The sequence below is a fragment of the Acanthopagrus latus genome, chromosome 12 (assembly GCF_904848185.1).
Source record: "Acanthopagrus latus isolate v.2019 chromosome 12, fAcaLat1.1, whole genome shotgun sequence".
In the NCBI taxonomy this organism is placed as follows: Eukaryota; Metazoa; Chordata; class Actinopteri; order Spariformes; family Sparidae; genus Acanthopagrus; species Acanthopagrus latus.
Genome location: NC_051050.1, coordinates 2122137 through 2140468, shown reverse-complemented (window position 1 = coordinate 2140468; position 18332 = coordinate 2122137). Strand labels below are relative to the sequence as shown.

General features: G+C 42.2%; 1 protein-coding gene across 4 annotated transcripts in view; it reads left to right on the top strand.

Annotated features, from left to right (window-relative positions):
- Positions 1 to 18332, top strand: part of tln1 (talin 1) — a 95604-nt gene that overhangs the window by 71643 nt on the left and 5629 nt on the right. For all 4 annotated transcript variants that reach the window (XM_037118332.1, XM_037118328.1, XM_037118331.1 and 1 more), the window contains 10 exons: positions 819 to 1002; positions 1384 to 1509; positions 2518 to 2634; positions 3691 to 3876; positions 5091 to 5198; positions 10278 to 10383; positions 12034 to 12158; positions 12382 to 12507; positions 13285 to 13347; positions 13435 to 13617. In XM_037118332.1, the coding sequence (XP_036974227.1) occupies positions 819 to 1002; positions 1384 to 1509; positions 2518 to 2634; positions 3691 to 3876; positions 5091 to 5198; positions 10278 to 10383; positions 12034 to 12158; positions 12382 to 12507; positions 13285 to 13347; positions 13435 to 13617 (1324 nt within the window). The remainder of the gene's footprint in view (positions 1 to 818; positions 1003 to 1383; positions 1510 to 2517; positions 2635 to 3690; positions 3877 to 5090; positions 5199 to 10277; positions 10384 to 12033; positions 12159 to 12381; positions 12508 to 13284; positions 13348 to 13434; positions 13618 to 18332) is intronic.

Below are 18332 nucleotides of genomic sequence, written 5' to 3'. Positions count from 1 at the left end.
TCGGGTTCAGATCGGGGAGGCCGTTCCTCCCAATCACACCCCTCCAGGTAATGCTGTCACTGCCCATGTGAGTGTTGAAGTCCCCCAGTAGATTGACGGAGTCCCCGGTTGGAGCACTCTCCAGTACCCCTCCCAGGGCCTCCAAGAAGGCCAGGTACTCTGCACAGCTGTTCGGCCCGCTGTGCGTGGAGGTGAGCCTGACTATCTCTAGCCGGTACTGGTGAACCGGTACTGGTGAACCTACTGGAGGGCGGGCCCACGTCACTCTTGCGGGCTGAGGGTCCCGTGGGCTAAGACCTGGCCAGCAGGCGCTCACCTGCGAGCCCCAACCCCAGGCCTGGCTCCTGGGTGGGGCCCTGGTAGCACCATTCCTTGTTTTTATACTTGTCATCAGGGGCATTGGAACCGCTCTTAGTCTGACCCGTCACCTAGGACCTGTTTGCCTTGGGAGACCCTGCCAGGGGCATTAAGCCCCAGACAACATAGCTCCAGGATCATTCGGGTACTCAAACCCCTCCACCACGATAAGGTGGCGATTTAGAGGAGGAGTAAATAAAATACATTGAAAGAAATTCCAAGATGCTCAGACCAGGTTTGTAAATCTCTGGCATAAACCCTGATATGTGTGTGTGTGTGTGTGTGTGTGTGTGTGTGTGTGTGTGTATGTGTGCACTTTTACATACATACATGATAAATAAATACCTATTCAATTAATCACTGTAACAGAAACTAATTGGACCAAAAACAAGAGAACTGTATTTGCCTTAGGTGAAGCTTCTCAGTGACAGCTGGTGACTTTGTGGCCATTGTGTGTGCAGAGAATGCATCCTGAAGACAGCCAAGACTTTGGTGGAGGACACCAAGCTGCTTGTTTCTGGTGCTGGTGCCAGTCAGGAGAAACTGGCCCAGGCTGCCCAGTCTTCTGTATCCACCATCACCAGACTAGCTGATGTGGTCAAACTGGGAGCTGCCAGCCTAGGTTCTGAGGACCCAGAGACCCAGGTATGAAAAGCAGAAGTAACTGGCCGAAAACATGTTGCATGTTTCTTAACTTGTGTCTAGTTACCCTTTTTAAAATCAATATACTGACAAAAAGTGGTTAAAGGACAAAGTGTAGATTTCAGACCTACATTTTACTCAACTTCTAACCTCCGCTACAATACAGCATTCAGTCAGGTTCTGGCAGCAGTCAAGGTATAAAATGGCTTTCAACCATGTCTTATGTGGGGGCAGGCACAGACCACCATATGGAGTGTGACGAACAAACCTACAGTAACACATGTCCAGCCACTGAATTAGGACATAGCTGCTACTTTGTTTCTAGGTACATCATTTACCATATGAAGGCATCATATTAAACTGTACCACATCTGCACTTCACAGGTGGTCCTGATCAATGCGGTGAAAGATGTTGCAAAAGCTCTGGGCAACCTCATCAGTGCCACGAAGGCAGCTGCAGGCAAACCTCATGATGATCCCAGCATGCTGCAGCTGAAGAACTCTGCTAAGGTGAGATACAAACCCATTTTGTTTGAACAGTCAAGATTGGCTTGACCATACTGACACTTTTTAAAAGAGCTCTGAGTTAGTTTAGCAATGGGAAGGCTGGTCTTGAATCTTGATAAGCTCCTGTATTTACAAAAGGACACGCTGGGATCCTCTACATTTCTGCACGACTGACAGCAAGTACTAGGTTATGTCGCGTCCCACCGGATCCACACATCAACTGGTTATAAATCGATTGCTGCATCCTGCAGTGCTCCTCCATAGTACATTCGCTTGTATGCCGTTCAGTGGGGTTGTTGATGGAACAGAGGATTGGGAAACAGTAGAGGAGGGTCCAGCAGCTAAGGGCCACATACCTGTCCCTGAGAGAACATGAGGGCTGCTGATTAAACAGCAGTGCGCCAGCTGGGTCTTACAAGGAATGCAAAATACACATTTATGTTGCACACAAAAACAACAATGACTATGAGTATAAATGCAGCCCCTTTGCACCCAGATTAGGTACTGTTAACTGGCAAAAGGGATTTGGACACATCCTCGATGCACTTGCACCACAGACTTGCGCCATAAATCATGTAAATATGGCCCAGGATGTTTTGTGGTCTGTTGCACCTGGTCTGGGATACACCAATATACTGTATAAGAGGGAGCTAAAATTCCATTACACATTTCAGTAAACGGCCATTCAAACAACTTACAACATATTATCCTTATTCATTATTTAACAGACAGTGTTTTATTACAAATATACAGTTTAGTTTTTCATTAAAGACAGATTACACTGATGTGTGTGTATGTGTTAGTTATAGATCTTAGAAAGAAAGAAAATGGAAATCGGAATCGGTATATCAGACTTAAAAAAAATAATAATCAGAAGTTGGGATTGGCAAAGAAAATTGCAGTTGGTGCATCTCAGAATACGAGTACTGCCAGTGCAAGCAAAAGTACTCTCTGTCAGTAGTACGTCATCTGTTGAACCATGTCATTTCTGATTGAACCTGACCGCTGTAGGTGATGGTGACCAACGTCACGTCCCTCCTTAAGACGGTGAAGGCAGTGGAGGATGAAGCCACAAAGGGGACCAGGGCTTTGGAGGCCACAATTGAACACATCAAACAGGAGCTGGCTGTGAGTATTTGTACCCTCTCAATGAAATGTGTTTATTGGGCAACATTTGGAATATTGTTTCAGTAATACTTTGCATGAAGCCCTCATCTATAATGCCTTATAACATACTTAAAATATGTTATAATGTGCCTATAGTGCCAAATAATCATAGTTACAAGCACCAATGAATATTCATAATACTTTATAACAATAGTCATTAAATAAACCAATGTCTATAATGCATTATAAACAAAATTATAATAGATTCTACTTAAAAAAAGTAATCCATTCATTGTACTGTATTTGTGCTATTCTAGACATAATCTACTTTTTACTAAAAACAATTAATTTACATTGACTCTAATATTCCACTTACAACCACAATAAAAATGTCTCATGTAGACACCTCATTTGGAAGAGACTGATATGATCTGACCTTGATCGGAATTCATTTTCAATAAGATTGAGGGGTGGTGGTGTAAATGTTAGATGATCTGATCAATGGGAGAATATTAGTGCCTAAAAAATGTATGTATGTAAACACTTAATCTGATAGTTTCTCTCAGATTTGACTAAATATCTTCCTTCTGCACATGTTCACCTCACATGGGGCCATAATTAGCTGCGGTTGCTACAGGGAGAGACAAAAACTTGGCAGTAGTAAAACAGAGCTTTTCTGTGATACAGCTTTTTTTACTTGAGATCCTAAATGATATAAGGATTGTTAAACACCTTGATGATCAAAAGGATGTTGCTCAAGCTGTTACAGCTGTTTGACAGGATGAACAAAGCCACAAGCTACCTAACCAGAGACACACATATTTTTTGTATTCGTAGTATTGGACTCTCTATTCATAATGAATTGAATCAGACTAAAGAAACTTTGTCCATGAACACAGCTATTGATCACTAATAGTGACTTATAACCAGCTTTCTTTGCTATTATACCCAGTGGACGCTCTAGCCTGTAAACCAATCCAACCCCTTCTACCAAGGAGGATTCATTTTCCTGTTGGGTGAAAGAACTATGTTGTTTTTCAAGTATCTCACTAACAGCCCCCTGGTTATACCACACAGGTGTTCAGCAGTTCTGACCCACCGCCAAAGACGACCACACCAGAGGAGTTCATTCGTATGACTAAGGGAATCACTATGGCAACAGCGAAGGCAGTGGCTGCTGGGAACTCCTGTCGTCAGGAAGATGTAATTGCCACAGCGAACCTCAGCAGAAGGGCCATTGCTGAAATGCTGCACTCCTGCAAGGTACACAGAACAAAACTGATACACTACATCTGCGGGTCAACAGAGCTGCCTAATGATGACAGACAACAGTTGACAGTTAGTGCAAACCAAAAATGGGTTACGTATAGAGTTTTTATAGAACAGTGCACAGTGAGCTCTACTGGGAGCTCTGCTGGTTGTAGAGTCTGACAGCAGCAGGAAGGAAGGACCTGTGATACCTCTCCTTCACACACTTGGACCTGTGATACCTCTCCATCACACACTTGGACCTGTGATACCTCTCCATCACACACTTGGACCTGTGATACCTCTCCATCACACACTTGGACCTGTGATACCTCTCCTTCACACACTTGGACCTGTGATACCTCTCCATCACACACTTGGACCTGTGATACCTCTCCTTCACACACTTGGACCTGTGATACCTCTCCATCACACACTTGGACCTGTGATACCTCTCCATCACACACTTGGACCTGTGATACCTCTCCATCACACACTTGGACCAGCAGCAGTGATGGCAGCTTGTCAATCATCCTGCTCTCTCCCACCAACTGCACTGGGTCAAGAGGGCATCCCAGGATGAAGCTGGCCTTCTTGATACATTCATCCAGTCTCTTCCTACCTGCTGCTGAGATGCTGCTGCTCCAGCAGACTACTCTGTAGAAAGTGCCCCCTGCACTCCAAAGGACCTGAGCCTCCTCAGCAGATGGAGTCTGCAGTGTGATCAGTCCAGTCCAGGGTTTGACCTACAGATAGTTTAACTATATGATTTTGAATACTTTTTAAGATATTGTAGCATTCTGATATTAACAAAATGCGGGGAGAGTTATCATTGCATATCACCCACATATGTGGTAGTCTGGTGCTGGTTATGGAATCCCTGATTGTAATGCATATTCATAGCACACTGCTATTGATGACACATGCTCAGAATTTCAGCACAGAATTCTGAATTTGTGGTTTGGAAGGTAAAGTTATCAACCTATTAAATTATTACATCATTAGTTCCTTCGCCTGTGAGATAGTTATGTGTCTGGATTAATAGGTCAGCTCATCAACTTAATTGTAAAAACTGCATTATTAAGTGTTATGGTGTGAAGTTGTGTGTTTTTTGTGCTTTCAGGTTGTCCGTACGTCCATCCATCCATCCCATTTTTGTGAATGTGGTATCTCAAGAATGCCTTGTGGGAATTTCTTCTTCTTATGTTGATTTCTGTTTGCTCTTTCAGCAAGCTGCCTACCACCCCGAAGTCAACAAGGAGGTCCAGATGAGAGCACTGCGTTATGGCAATGAATGTGCCTCTGGATATCTGGGCCTGCTGGAGCATGTGCTGGTGGTAAGCCACTCTCCTATTTCGATGAGTTTACCTTTCTGTTTATTTTTTTTCTTGTTTGCCATTACAAAAGCACTAGAAAAACAGGGAGAACAGCAGATCATATACCTCATCAGCCTTCACCCAGAAGACTTTAAACTTGTCTTAAAAAGCCTTAAATCAATAACATTCTTTGTAAGACACATATTTTTTTCTAGGCTATTGATTGAAGTAACTATTGCGAACCATTTCCTTAATTCTCATATCTAGTCTCTTTAGTTGAACAAGCGCAGCACCGAGATGGATGGAAAATTGTGAGACAGCAGCCTTAAATTTAATGCACGTCAAAAATGAGCCTGTCCCTCCAGGTGCTGTGTTCTCTTCACAGCTGATCAGAACTGGAGAACATGAATACTGCAAAGTTATTTGGTGTGGGGGTGCCAATTGTACGTGTTCCCAGTTTACAGTGCTGCACATGTGTTTTTTGATTTGCTAGAAACATTTCATGAATTGGAGAGAATTAATTAGATGCTGGAATTCTGTAGCCCATTAAAAAGTGTCTTTTTAACATTGATGTGCATCTTATAAGTACTTCTAAACGCGTTACTGCCTTTTTACAGACTTTAATGTGAAACGTTACTTATATAGGGTATTAGAATAGTCAACACTGAAATGGCCAGCGGTATTTGGGAAAATGAGCACAAAGGCATGACAGGTGTCTGTTCAAAGTGTGCCTGTGTTTAACATCAAATCAGATTTGGCAGAGCAAAATAATGCTGAGGAAGAGTTTTTGCAGCAGGTTTTGACACATCTTAAATAAACATACTTATTTTATCATTTCATAGCACAAATGGCCAATAAATTGTTGGGATTAAAGTGATTGCTGCTGGGCGGTATACCAGTTCACACCAAATACCGGTGTTTTCATTATCATATGAATTTTTAATATACCCCCATACTGGTGTATTTGATTACGCAATGTTCGGAACACTACATTACACTGTGCCGCACGACACTGTTTCAGATCGGACCCTTTACAATGTTGCGCTTCTGAACAGGCATGGTGCGACTGCGAGGCGTGGTGAGGGTAAACAGTAGTGTTCTGGTGTTACGTTACGCTGAAGATGGATAGAATAGACATTACAGTTCCTGACTTCATCCGCAGATGTCAAGATGAGCTACTGGAAAGCTGCTGAGATCTCTCCTGAGATCAGGGAGAGATTCGTGTCTCCTCGGTCTCTGTAGCTGTCAGCTTGTTGTTGTAGCGGTGAGCTACTAACGGTCGCTACTTTGAAATTAAAAGCCCCCGCTAGGAACCCAGTTCTAAACTCCAGTGGGGTGCAATGTAAAGCTCTTATTTTGAAGACAAATTCGACCTGCTTCCTGTTAGCTGTCTGTGACTTGAGGCAGCTAACATGAGGCGCTCCGCTGCACGCTTCCTTTAATAGTGGGGGTTTAACATCAGTGTGTGTGTGACTGAGGAGGTGAGAATATGGGCCATGGGTCTATAATTAAGTAAATCTAACAAGTGTCACCACATTTCTTCCGATGCATATGTTGTATGTCACTGTTCATGTCCAACTTCGTGCTTCAGGTCACATTACATGTTTACACATACACCAGTGGCGGCTTTCTGGGAAAGAAGGAATATTAAATCTCCCTTTTAGACAGTGTGGCAGAGTGCAGCCTTTACCTTGCCTTGCAGCAAATGTGCTGCCTTTTCTATCTAAAAGTGGCTAGTAATTTCTCTCTCAACCAGTAGAAAATGCTGTGAACAGCTGATTATGCATGGAAAAAAAAAACCACTGTCATATACTGTGAAACCGTCATACCGCCCAGCACTAACAGTGATCATATGCCAAAATAATACTCAGCACTTAAAAACATAAGTCACATGCCAGCTTAGCCCCCCTTTTCATGAACAAAACTCGGCATTAATTATGCCTCAGCCGTCACTGCCCCTCATGACCACTCCCCCTCTTTTTAAAATCTGATTTAAAATGCCTCCAAATAGGCAAACAAGGACATGATAGATAACAATGAAATGCAAGCACTAGTTTGTACTTGTTAAACACATACCTGCCATATTTTCTGTTTTCTCTTGTCTAATACTGTTTTTGCAGGGGAGTTTGGGTAATAGTGTATTCTCAGTATGTGTTGTCTGAGCATGTGTATATCAGTTTGTCGCTGTGCAATATGTGGACGTGTCAGCTCGTAGCATTAGTGCGGCCTGCTGTATGCATTCCTGTGCAGTTACGTCCTCGCCTCTATCTTCTCATGACAACACATCTGAATAAACCTGAGCTGGGTATGAACTGAGCTCTCTTAATGCCCTGCACCTGTCACACACCGCTCCAACCTGAATACTGCTTGTCCACCTAGCACAGTCTGAGTACACAAACTGAAACCCAAACACATCTGAGCACCAACAAATCAAACCGTTTTGCCATTACTTTCATCCAGTTAGCAGTCCACTGGTCTCACATCACACTCTGGTAACACTGTTGGACTTGGTGTGGACAGTGTAAAAACAAATGATCCGAATGGATGCCGCAGAAGCAGAGATATCGCCTTATTTATACTAGAAATTATTTTCCCCCTTTAAAACTTGGCACTACATTACCAACAATGATACATAACCACTAAGTGACATCACAGATTACATGTAGCTTCCTCTGGAGCCACAAAAGGCATTTTTTCAAAAGTGCAGTGTATCTGCCAGAAACCTGTATAAAACACAAACATTATAATTCAGTCATTATCTATTGACCCCTACCCACCCCAGCTTTACAGCAAAATATTGTTAAGCCTCGGTCACATTGATTTCTCCAAAATTGCTTGATTCTACTTAATTAATATGGGTATGTGAGGCATTTGTTATTCCACTGATACAAAGCCTCTGGCAAGTACATGTCATTTATCATTTCACTTGAAGTAGACATCTTTTCACCTTCCCCCTCCTAGTGTTTCTTTCCCTTTTGCAGTGTAGAGTTTGCAGTTATTTCAGTTGTTCCACTGTTGCCTATAATGTGCAATCAGTAATTACCTCAGCATGATAAGTAGAAGCAGAGTACAAACTGGTTTCCACTCATGTTTAATTTACGTCATTTAATTTACGTCATTGATCAATCAATTACACCTATAAACCATCATCTGTGGTGATAGCGAAGACGCACGAGTGCACCGGCCCGTTTCCCTCTCCTCCGGCGTTTCGCTGCGTGAGCAAAGGTGAGCGCACCTTTGACCAGAATGTCCAAAATTTCCAAAGTTGGGAGGAGAAAACTTGGAAAAAGATCCTCTGGAGTTGTTGCCCTGATGTTCATGAGCTCTTCTCTGGTGAAAGAGCTCCGGGTACTATCGCAAAAAACAGAGTTTACGCACAAAACAAAACAAAACAATGCGCACCAACACACCGAGGCAGCCGTCTGCGGCGCCATCTTCAGCTGTTGTCAGCGGATTCGGTCTCCCCATCCTCCCTGAAGCACTGTGCTGACCAGCTGTCCCCAGTGTTCACAGACATTTTTAACACCTCACTGGAGACCTGTCACGTGCCAGCCTGCTTCAAGACCTCAACCATCATCCCTGTCCCCAAGAAGCCAAGGACCACCGGACTTAACGACTTCAGACCCGTCGCCCTGACCTCTGTGGTCATGAAGTCCTTCGAGCGCCTCTCACACCTCAAGGACATCACCGACCCTCTCCTGGACCCCCTGCAGTTTGCCTACAGAGCCAACAGGTCTGTAGACGATGCTGTCAACCTGGCTCTCCACTATATCCTCCAGCACCTGGACTCTACAGGAACCTACGCCAGGATCCTGTTTGTGGATTTCAGCTCTGCTTTCAACACCATCATCCCAGCTCTGCTACAGGAGAAGCTCTCCCAGCTGAACGTGCCTGACTCCACCTGCAGGTGGATTACTGACTTCCTGTCTGACAGGAAACGGTGTGTAAAGCTGGGAAAACACAGACTATCAGTACCGGATCCCCCCAGGGCTGTGTTCTTTCTCCTCTGCTCTTCTCCCTGTACACCAACAGCTGCAATGATGGTGCACTTTTACACAGCCATCATTGAGTCCATCCTCACCTCCTCCATCACCATCTGGTACGCTGCTGCCACCGCCAAGGACAAGGGCAGGCTGCAGCGTGTCATTCGGTCAGCAGAGAAGGTGATTGGCTGCAACCTCCCGTCTCTTCAGGACCTGTACACCTCCAGGACCCTGAGGCGTGCAGGAAAGATTGTTGCTGATCCCTCCCATCCCGGTCACAAACTCTTTGAGACACTCCCCTCTGGCAGGAGGCTGCGGTCCATCAGGACCAAAACCTCACGCCACAAGAACAGTTTCTTCCCGTCTGCTGTCAGCCTTATCAACAAGGCCTGAATCCCCCCTGACACTCCTCACACTCCACCTCTACCACTGACTCTACTGTCACACTGACAGCACCATAACTCTATGCGTTACATTAACGCTCAGCTTGAACTACCTATTCATTTGCACATTTTCATTTGCACATCATTTCTTGTAATTGTTCACTGCCAGCCGGTCTGTTCTTTTATCCTTTTACCCAAAAAACAGATTGTGTATATATATTTATATTGTATAGTTATATTTTCTACTTTTTAGTTTATATTGTTATTTTGTTATATTTTCTATTCTTTAAATAGTTTATATTGTTAATTTGTTATATTTTCACTGAATAGTTCTGATTCTGATATCTCAATCATCTGCAAACATATCAGCGAACCTAGCTAGCACATGGTTCTGTTTTTAAATTCAGTCTTTACCTTTATTTTCATCGAAAGTTGAAAATTAAGTTGAGATGATCAACAGAAGTAAATCAGAATGCAGTTGGAAGTTCCCTGGTGATAAAGAAATTGCAGCCATTACAGTACATTTTATGGTAAATATTGTGGTACGATGGGATGCACTTTACAAACATGTTCAAATATTTTACTTGGCAATTACCAACTTCTTAACGTGAAATTTCCAAGCCTGTAAAATTAAGGGTTACCTAAACACCTTAAGCATCGGTAAAACAGAACGTGACCATCAAATACGACTGAATTATAGGTTATGAGCTTTTTCTTTTTTTCTTCTCCCACAGATTATCCAGAAGCCCTCACATGATCTGAAGCAACAGCTGGCCAGCTACTCCAAGCGGGTGGCAGGCTCTGTCACTGAGCTCATCCAGGCTGCAGAGGCCATGAAAGGTATATTAACCTTTGAACTCTTCAATAATAGAATGACAGCAGAACAAAGCCACATTCTTCAGGGTTTCTCTTCATGTCCAAGTTTACATTAATGGTGTCACCCGTCTAAATCAGTCTGGGTACATCATCCCTTAACAGATATTTTTACTGGGAGTGAGCTTTTGTAGTGATGATTAAGACAATTGTTTGATACATGTTAATACAATTTAAAATTTTGACTTGATGCCTCTAGTGAATTAGTAAAAAAGGTAGACTATGCACACTGCCGTGCAGACATACACAAGACCTGTCCTAAGTAGCCAAGCATCAGGTCTTGTTTAGAGTGCTTCATGTAGATAAGCCCTGGCCCCTGCTAGTAATTTGAAATATGACTTGTAGATAGCCAGCGAAGTTACATAGTTTACATAGTATATAGTATAGTTTCACACAGCTTTGCTCTGCAATCCGCCTCTCAAGAGTGAGTTACAAATTACACTGACCTCGAGGAAATTCAATGAGTGCATCATTCCTCAAATGGAGGGAAAGTAATCTTCAGAGCTTTAGATCACAGATTAATGTCCCTCTGCTTTAGTTTAATAGACATTAGCATTGGTGTAAATTCATGACTTCACTCAACAAATGATGCAAGTGGGGCAACCAGTGGCTCTGAGAAGTGAACTGTCTGTGATTGATGAACAGGAATGGCCTTCAACAAGATGTTATCTTATCAAAACCAAGCAACAAATATACATCAAGTTAATTTTATTTAGATAGTGTCAATACACAACTAAAGTCATCTCATAACATTTTTAAATTGAAGCACTTGTAAATCATACTCTCAGAAGATGTCAAAGAGATGGATTACCAGAGATGATGGGAGCTTATGTCTGCTGATAATACAGTTCACCAAATGGCTAGACGTGGCTTATTTACCAGAAGATGTGTTACATCACACAACATAACACTTTATCTGCCTAAACTGTTTTATCCAGAATTGTATGTCATTTGAAAATACATCTATGTCTGAAAAAGTTGAGCTATTTATCAGCCCAGTTGCCTTAAAGGGGCTCTATGAAACAATTTACATATATCAACACATTTTTTTTACTGGCCATATGTGAGCGGAACAAACTTCTTCCAGCAAAACACAAAATCTTCCCTTTAAAATGATATTGCAGTATTATTAGGCTATATTGTGGAACATGATACATATGTCAGTATGTTGAAATCTCCTTAAAAACACTTCATAAATGATAGGGCTGGGCAACAAAATCAAATATCACAATATGTATGATATATAAATAGATTTTTGTTAAACAATCATCAGTAATGTGGATATAATGACTCAGTGGGTAAAAACAACTATTAGAACAAGTAGAACAAGGCACGTGTTCAAATGACATCACTTTACTATAATGCAGACTTTAAAACCAGAAAAAGACAAACCTTATGTCATCATATAACCATATCCAAAATCTAAGACCATTTACAGTCCAAATAAAATATATGACGAATAACGATATAATGACATATATTGCCCAGCCCTAGTACACACTAAGAATTTCAACAAATACAGCAGTAATGATATAGCATAATTCATAATTCAACAAAAGAGCAGAATCAAATAAGGGATAAAGTGGTACTCTAAAGCTTTGTGTTTATGTGTTGTAGGCACCGAGTGGGTGGACCCTGAGGATCCCACCGTCATCGCAGAGAATGAGCTGCTGGGAGCAGCGGCAGCTATTGAAGCAGCTGCCAAGAAACTGGAGCAGCTGAGGCCCAGGACCAAACCCAAGGTCAGAGGACTTTTTACAGAGCAGCAGCATTCACACTGAGCCCGTTAACCTTACCACGGGGTCACATACAGTGTACATCTTCGTCACACTATGAATGATTACTGGACACCATCTTACAGTGTTGTAAACCAGCCCAGTTCACTTTTTTTAAGGACGGGGCCTTTATGTCTGATCTGTAATACAGTGTGCTTATAAACTGTCGGTGTCTCTCTTTCGTAATCAGGAGGCAGATGAGAGCTTGAACTTTGAGGAGCAGATTCTGGAGGCTGCCAAATCCATCGCAGCTGCCACCAGTGCTCTAGTCAAAGCAGCTTCAGCAGCACAGAGGGAGCTGGTGGCCCAAGGGAAGGTATGATGGAATCCAGCCAAAGCATGAATTTTATATTAGATTATGAAGTCAATTCTAAAGACATCAGGCATCGTTCCATGGAGAAATGGTTAGACATTTAATGAGTTTCTCATGTGATGTGCACCATTATTTCACCTGAACAAAACCCCAAAACATGGTTATGCTGTAACAGAGCACACCTGTCTTTCCTCCAATAACTGCTTAACAAACATGCAGTTTTGATCTGCTAGCCATTCAAGAGATAACATGAAGAAATGTTTGATAAAACTGTTTTTTATTTTTTTTTTATTTGAGTCATTCAGACATTTCTTTACATGTATTATCATAAACATTTGTGAAACACAGAGCATATGTGAAGGGTAGGGTCCCACCCAACAGCTAGACAATGAAAATGCTTTAATGTTCATGTAGGACCTGTTAACATGGTACCAAGATGACGGAACGAAATTGTTTTCCTGGCTTGGAGAAAACTTCTAGTCATTCCTATCTTTGTTTTAGCTGTAACTTTCTTAAATTTTCTGAAAAGAAGGACCCAGCTTGAATTTTAACTGAATGTAAACATGTAGACACGCCTTAATTATTTGTCTTATTTGCCAAATTTAACCTTTTCCATTCCGGGATTGAACCAAACAGAAGTACCTCATCATTGTCAATCTTAACCTCCAGCCTGTTCCCTTCATTCCGCTCTGTGCATTTCATGTTTTTGATATTGATGAATGCTTTGGACTTCAGGAATGAATCCATTATGATTCTTAACCAGTTTTTCTGTATTTTCAGGTGGGAGCGATCCCAGCTAATGCAGTGGATGATGGACAGTGGTCTCAGGGGCTTATTTCAGCTGTAAGTCTCCTACCTAAAGCCTTATCTAATAATTCTTTTGAAGTTATTAGTAAAAACATCTTACTGACAATGCCTTTGACTCTTCAGGCTCGAATGGTTGCTGCAGCAACCAACAATCTGTGTGAAGCAGCCAACTCAGCGGTGCAGGGACATGCCAGCGAGGAGAAGCTCATCTCGTCAGCCAAGCAGGTGGCGGCCTCCACCGCTCAGCTGCTGGTGGCTTGCAAGGTTAAGGCTGACCAGGACTCCCAGACCATGAAGAGGCTCCAGGTGAGAACTGCGTTAATGTCTATCAAGTTCATTTACAAAAAACACATACCCACTCCTGTTGGTTAAATTTACTGTGGCAGTTCAGAACACCTTACCAAGTTCTCTGCTGAATAAAGGACATAACTTCAACTGTCAGATGGGAAACTCAGCTCAGTCACTCTATAAACTGATATAAGAAGAGAGAGAGAAAATGTCATTAGACAGAAACCCTCGGTTTGGTTAATTTATTGGGCACCGAGGAATAAAATGATCCAGTATTGCCCTGGTGCGCCTGTCTGTCACACTTACTACAGAAGTACTAGTAGGGTTAAACATTAAGTGTTACTGACTCTCAAATTACTAATTTACTGGACATTTATAGTGTTGTAATCCTGCATTATCAGCACTTCATAAAGTTAAAGAAATCAAATACTCGTGACTGACACAATGTCATGCATTTCTTACTCTGCCTGGTGGGTTTATGTTTTCCTGCGCTCTGTCAGCTCAGAAACAGTTCCGCCTGTGAAGCGAAACAGCTTGATTTGGGACGTTGTGGTGAAGGCATGTCCGTGCGATGATGTGGGTGCAAGAGTGTCTGAGTTCCTGCTGTTTGCCAGTCTGAACCCAACATTCCATTTCACTGTCCTGCGACCAGACATAAACCAGAAGCAGCCTTAGATTCCACCTGGGCTAGCATGGATGTCCTTCCTTTACTCTTGGGGTTGCTGCAGCTAGTCTGGCTGAAATGCCAGAAGATACTAAGGCCAGTGATTGTCTCAAAGTCTACCGCCTTTTATGCAAAACCTGCACTTCCCCCAAGCCGATGAATTGCAGGCTGCCAAGGCAATGCATGTTTCAGCAACAAAGATAAGACAAATTGTAAAAAATAATTCAGTCTTGAATTTGAAGGAACTACCGCTGTTGCAGTGGGATTGACTTGATCACAGTGCGAACAGCCATCTAAGCCACAGCTTGTTCAACCTTGTTCCACATGGCAAGTGATACAGCAGTATCCACTGCAGATATGCTTCATTCCCTCAAACTATAGGACTCCGCAACTCATCTTCCACTCCAACAAAAAACTGTTTGCTGTGATGGTTTGATTTATGTGTAACATAAAAAATACAGCTTGCATTTCATTTTAAATTCAGCCTTGTAAAGATGTCAAAAATAGAGGCAAAGTATTTGCGTTAGTACGCATGGTGACAGCCTATTTGAACTTCCATTTTCTCACGACGGAAAAAGCAGGGTTAGTTCCAAACTAAGCTTGCTAACCCTCTAAGTTGTGCAGTCCTCATATGTACAAATGATTCAGACCTACAGTACCTGCTGAGGGAACAATGACAGTCATTCTGCAACAGCTGAAGTTGTGGGAGAGCAGTCTATTAATAGGCTGGAGTTTGAATGTTTGGGATTACAGGTGAGCTGCATGATCTGTACAGCTGCTACATCAGGATTAGCGTGCTCTATATTTAGCACAGGTAAGAGTTCTCTTTACACAGTGCTGCAGGTCAGTAGTTTTAGGGCTAAAGCTCCAGAGATTTAATATAATAAATAATAAAAAATAATATTGCTATTACATATAGTTGGGTGACTCAAAAGATATGGTTTAAAAAACAGCAAGAGAGGCTGAGACATCCAGACTATTATCAGACTCACGATGCACAAAAAGGTCCGCCATTGCCCTTAATGCAATAAATAGACACGTGTTGGTAGCACCTCCATGCCAGGTAGCTCCCACATATTTCAAAAAACCCACACTTTATTCTAGTTTGAAACTCTCTAACTTTCTGATATAAACTTGTTTCTATATCCAAACCAGTGAAAGTTGGTCCTGATTACCTTTATGTGGAAAATTGGTTGAGTGCCCCCTTTTTCCTCTTAAAATGCACTGAAAGCATAGAGTCATCAATGGAAATAATGCACTGTAGCAGTGAAGGTTGTCGTGACCTTTATGTGTAACTGATGCGGTCAGTCTCAAGACATAACAGAAACTACAAGTATCTATCTCCTGTCACCCCATCCACCCAAAAATACTATCTTTAAGTCTGCATGTAGCTGGGAGCACATCAGCCTGCTCAGGCCTTCTCATATTCTCTGATCCAATCAGCAGTGGCTTATCTCCTCCTCTTCTGGGCCTGCAGCTGCCACCACAGTAATTCCCATACATTTATGTCTACAGGAACTCTGGAAACAATCCACCAGTTCAGCCATGGCACCAAGAACTGGAAACACTAGCCATGATCTATGATTACACCAGCAGCATTTGCTCTCTTCACTCTTTGCCATGAAGCTTTTTAAGGTTATAATTATTCAGAGTGCTGAGTAATGGACGCTCTCTCAGCTGAATGTGTGAATAGCTGGCTATTTAGACTATTCTTGACTGCATGTGGTAGAGAGACAGACCTGGCTGATACATGGAGTTTCCAGCAGTGATGGAATGTAAGTGTATTTACTCAAGTACTGTGCTCAAGCACAAATTTGAGGTATTTGTGCCTTACCTCAGTATTTTTGTTTTCTGTTTTACATTACATTATGAATAATGACAAATACATTACCGTGTCGTTACTTTGCAGGTCACATGTTACATCTAGAGCTGTCCCAAACAATTATTTTTCAAACAATTAATCTAGCGATTACTTTTTTCCATTAGTCGACTAATCTAACAATTAATTTAAGGTTACATGACCAAACAAAAGTAAGGTTTTAACTGTAACCGTCATTGGTAACTTATATGAGGAAAAAATACCCTACCGCCTCTACGTCACTTTTCTGCCCGAAAAACAGCGTCTGTGACCCGCAAAAACCTTTAACTCACTCAAATGGTTGTGTTGATAGAAATCACTGCGATGGTCAGCCCTCCCGACCAAGACTTCAGTGAACTTTTTCCCAGAAAACAGCCTCCGTCCCCGCAAGTGACAGAGTCACACAGTAACCCATTTACCGATGGCGATTATGTAATAAAGTAATTTAGCGCAAAAAACGTAACTCTTTCAATTTCCAGGGTGTTTAGGGAGCCGGGTTCTAAATCACTACACATTATAAATGGTCCCTGGGTTTAGATTTACAGGGGCGACACCTGGAAACACACCGACATCATCATCATGACGTGTACCGTCACGTCTCTGTAGGAGCCGCAGCGAAGCTTTCTGTGTGAATTACACAGCGAGTCGTCTTTACTCCAGTGGAGCTTCGCTCTGTGTGAATGACCAACGGTGGAGAATTGACGAATCACCGCTGCAGTGTTAATGCAACATCTCTGTGTGAGAGGGGCTATTCTCAGCCTCCTTCCTGTTTGGCATGACGCGTCGTCCCAGCCCTAGTTACATCAGAGCCAAATTAGAGCATTTTTAGATTCAGGAAGTAATGGATGAGGAGGCAAGAATCTTGTCTGCTTCTGCAAAGTCCACTTACTCCTGATTATGGAGACCTCAATGGTCATTATCCCGCAATTACCAAGGTCACTTGCGAAACAAAATATATACGGTATAGTTTTCTGTGTTTTGCAATCAAAATATAAATTAAACAAGCAATTCCTACATTTTTCCCTGCAACACCTGTGAGTTTGACCAGTTGCTAAAACAATAATTCCAATTCCATGAAGTTCTTATGAATTCGAAACGTCCACTACTCCAGTTCATAAGACAGACCTTAGATGCGACATAGCAGCGGTAAATAAACTGGTACATAAACTCAGCTAGCTGGAAGCTAACGTGATTCTAATTTCAGCAAAGATTCAAAGTAAATAATGTTGCATACTGACAAACCATAGCTATAATTTCACAGCATGTTAAACAACAAGAGCTAGCAAACCAGCCTCAAACAAATGTTCGGCCGGCAGCAGCCCAAAGTAGAGAGCTGAATAGCAAATCAGATGTGGGACGATCACTTGATACAGGAAGCTCAGAGGGACACTGTACCAGGCTGCAGTGGGCAGTAAACACACATTAAATAAGTTCAAACTCAAACAGTGATTACTCACCTTTAATGAGTTATGAGGATCGTTTCACTGGGACTACTTGGAGAGTTCCAGTGAACACACATTGAGTTTAAACACTGATTTGAATTTTATAAGGCTTCTTTTTTACTTTTTATTTCAACTCGCTTGTAACTCAGCATCATTGTGAAGAAGGGTAACTTCAGTGGTTCTTTGAAGTTAGATAAAGGTTTGAACTTGTCAACAGACAGCAGCTCTGGTAGACATTACTGCAGTCAGAATGCCAGTTGCACGCTCCTTTAAAAATTGTGACATCACAGCATTCTGTGCAGTTTTGGTACCATTCATAGGCGAGCAGGTGTCACAGCAAAAGCGATGTGCAATTTGGTGCACTGTGACCTGTGCAGGCGCATTTGACAGCTTAGCGCTGCGCGCCATAGCATCATTTTCTCTGTTTAGCGAAAGTGACAGAGGTACAAACAAACCAGCTGATCTGCTCCACCCAGCACCTGCAAGCTCAGGCAGTCCACAAAGAAGTCAAACAAACAGAAATACCCTGAAGCTCAGTTTATGACAAATGAAAATTGTAAGGAGTAGTAGAGTGTTCAAGTTTTGACAACCTGTCAATTTTGTTGATCCTAGGATGTTTTCCCCCTATTTTATTTGAAAGATGTTAATAATAGCCACACACGATTAACGTAAGCCAAGAGAGGACAAAGGGAAGTGTTAGAGCTACTGGCATGTTCATATCAGCAGATGGAAGCTTTTTAAGTATGGATACTTAATCCTAGTCGAATTA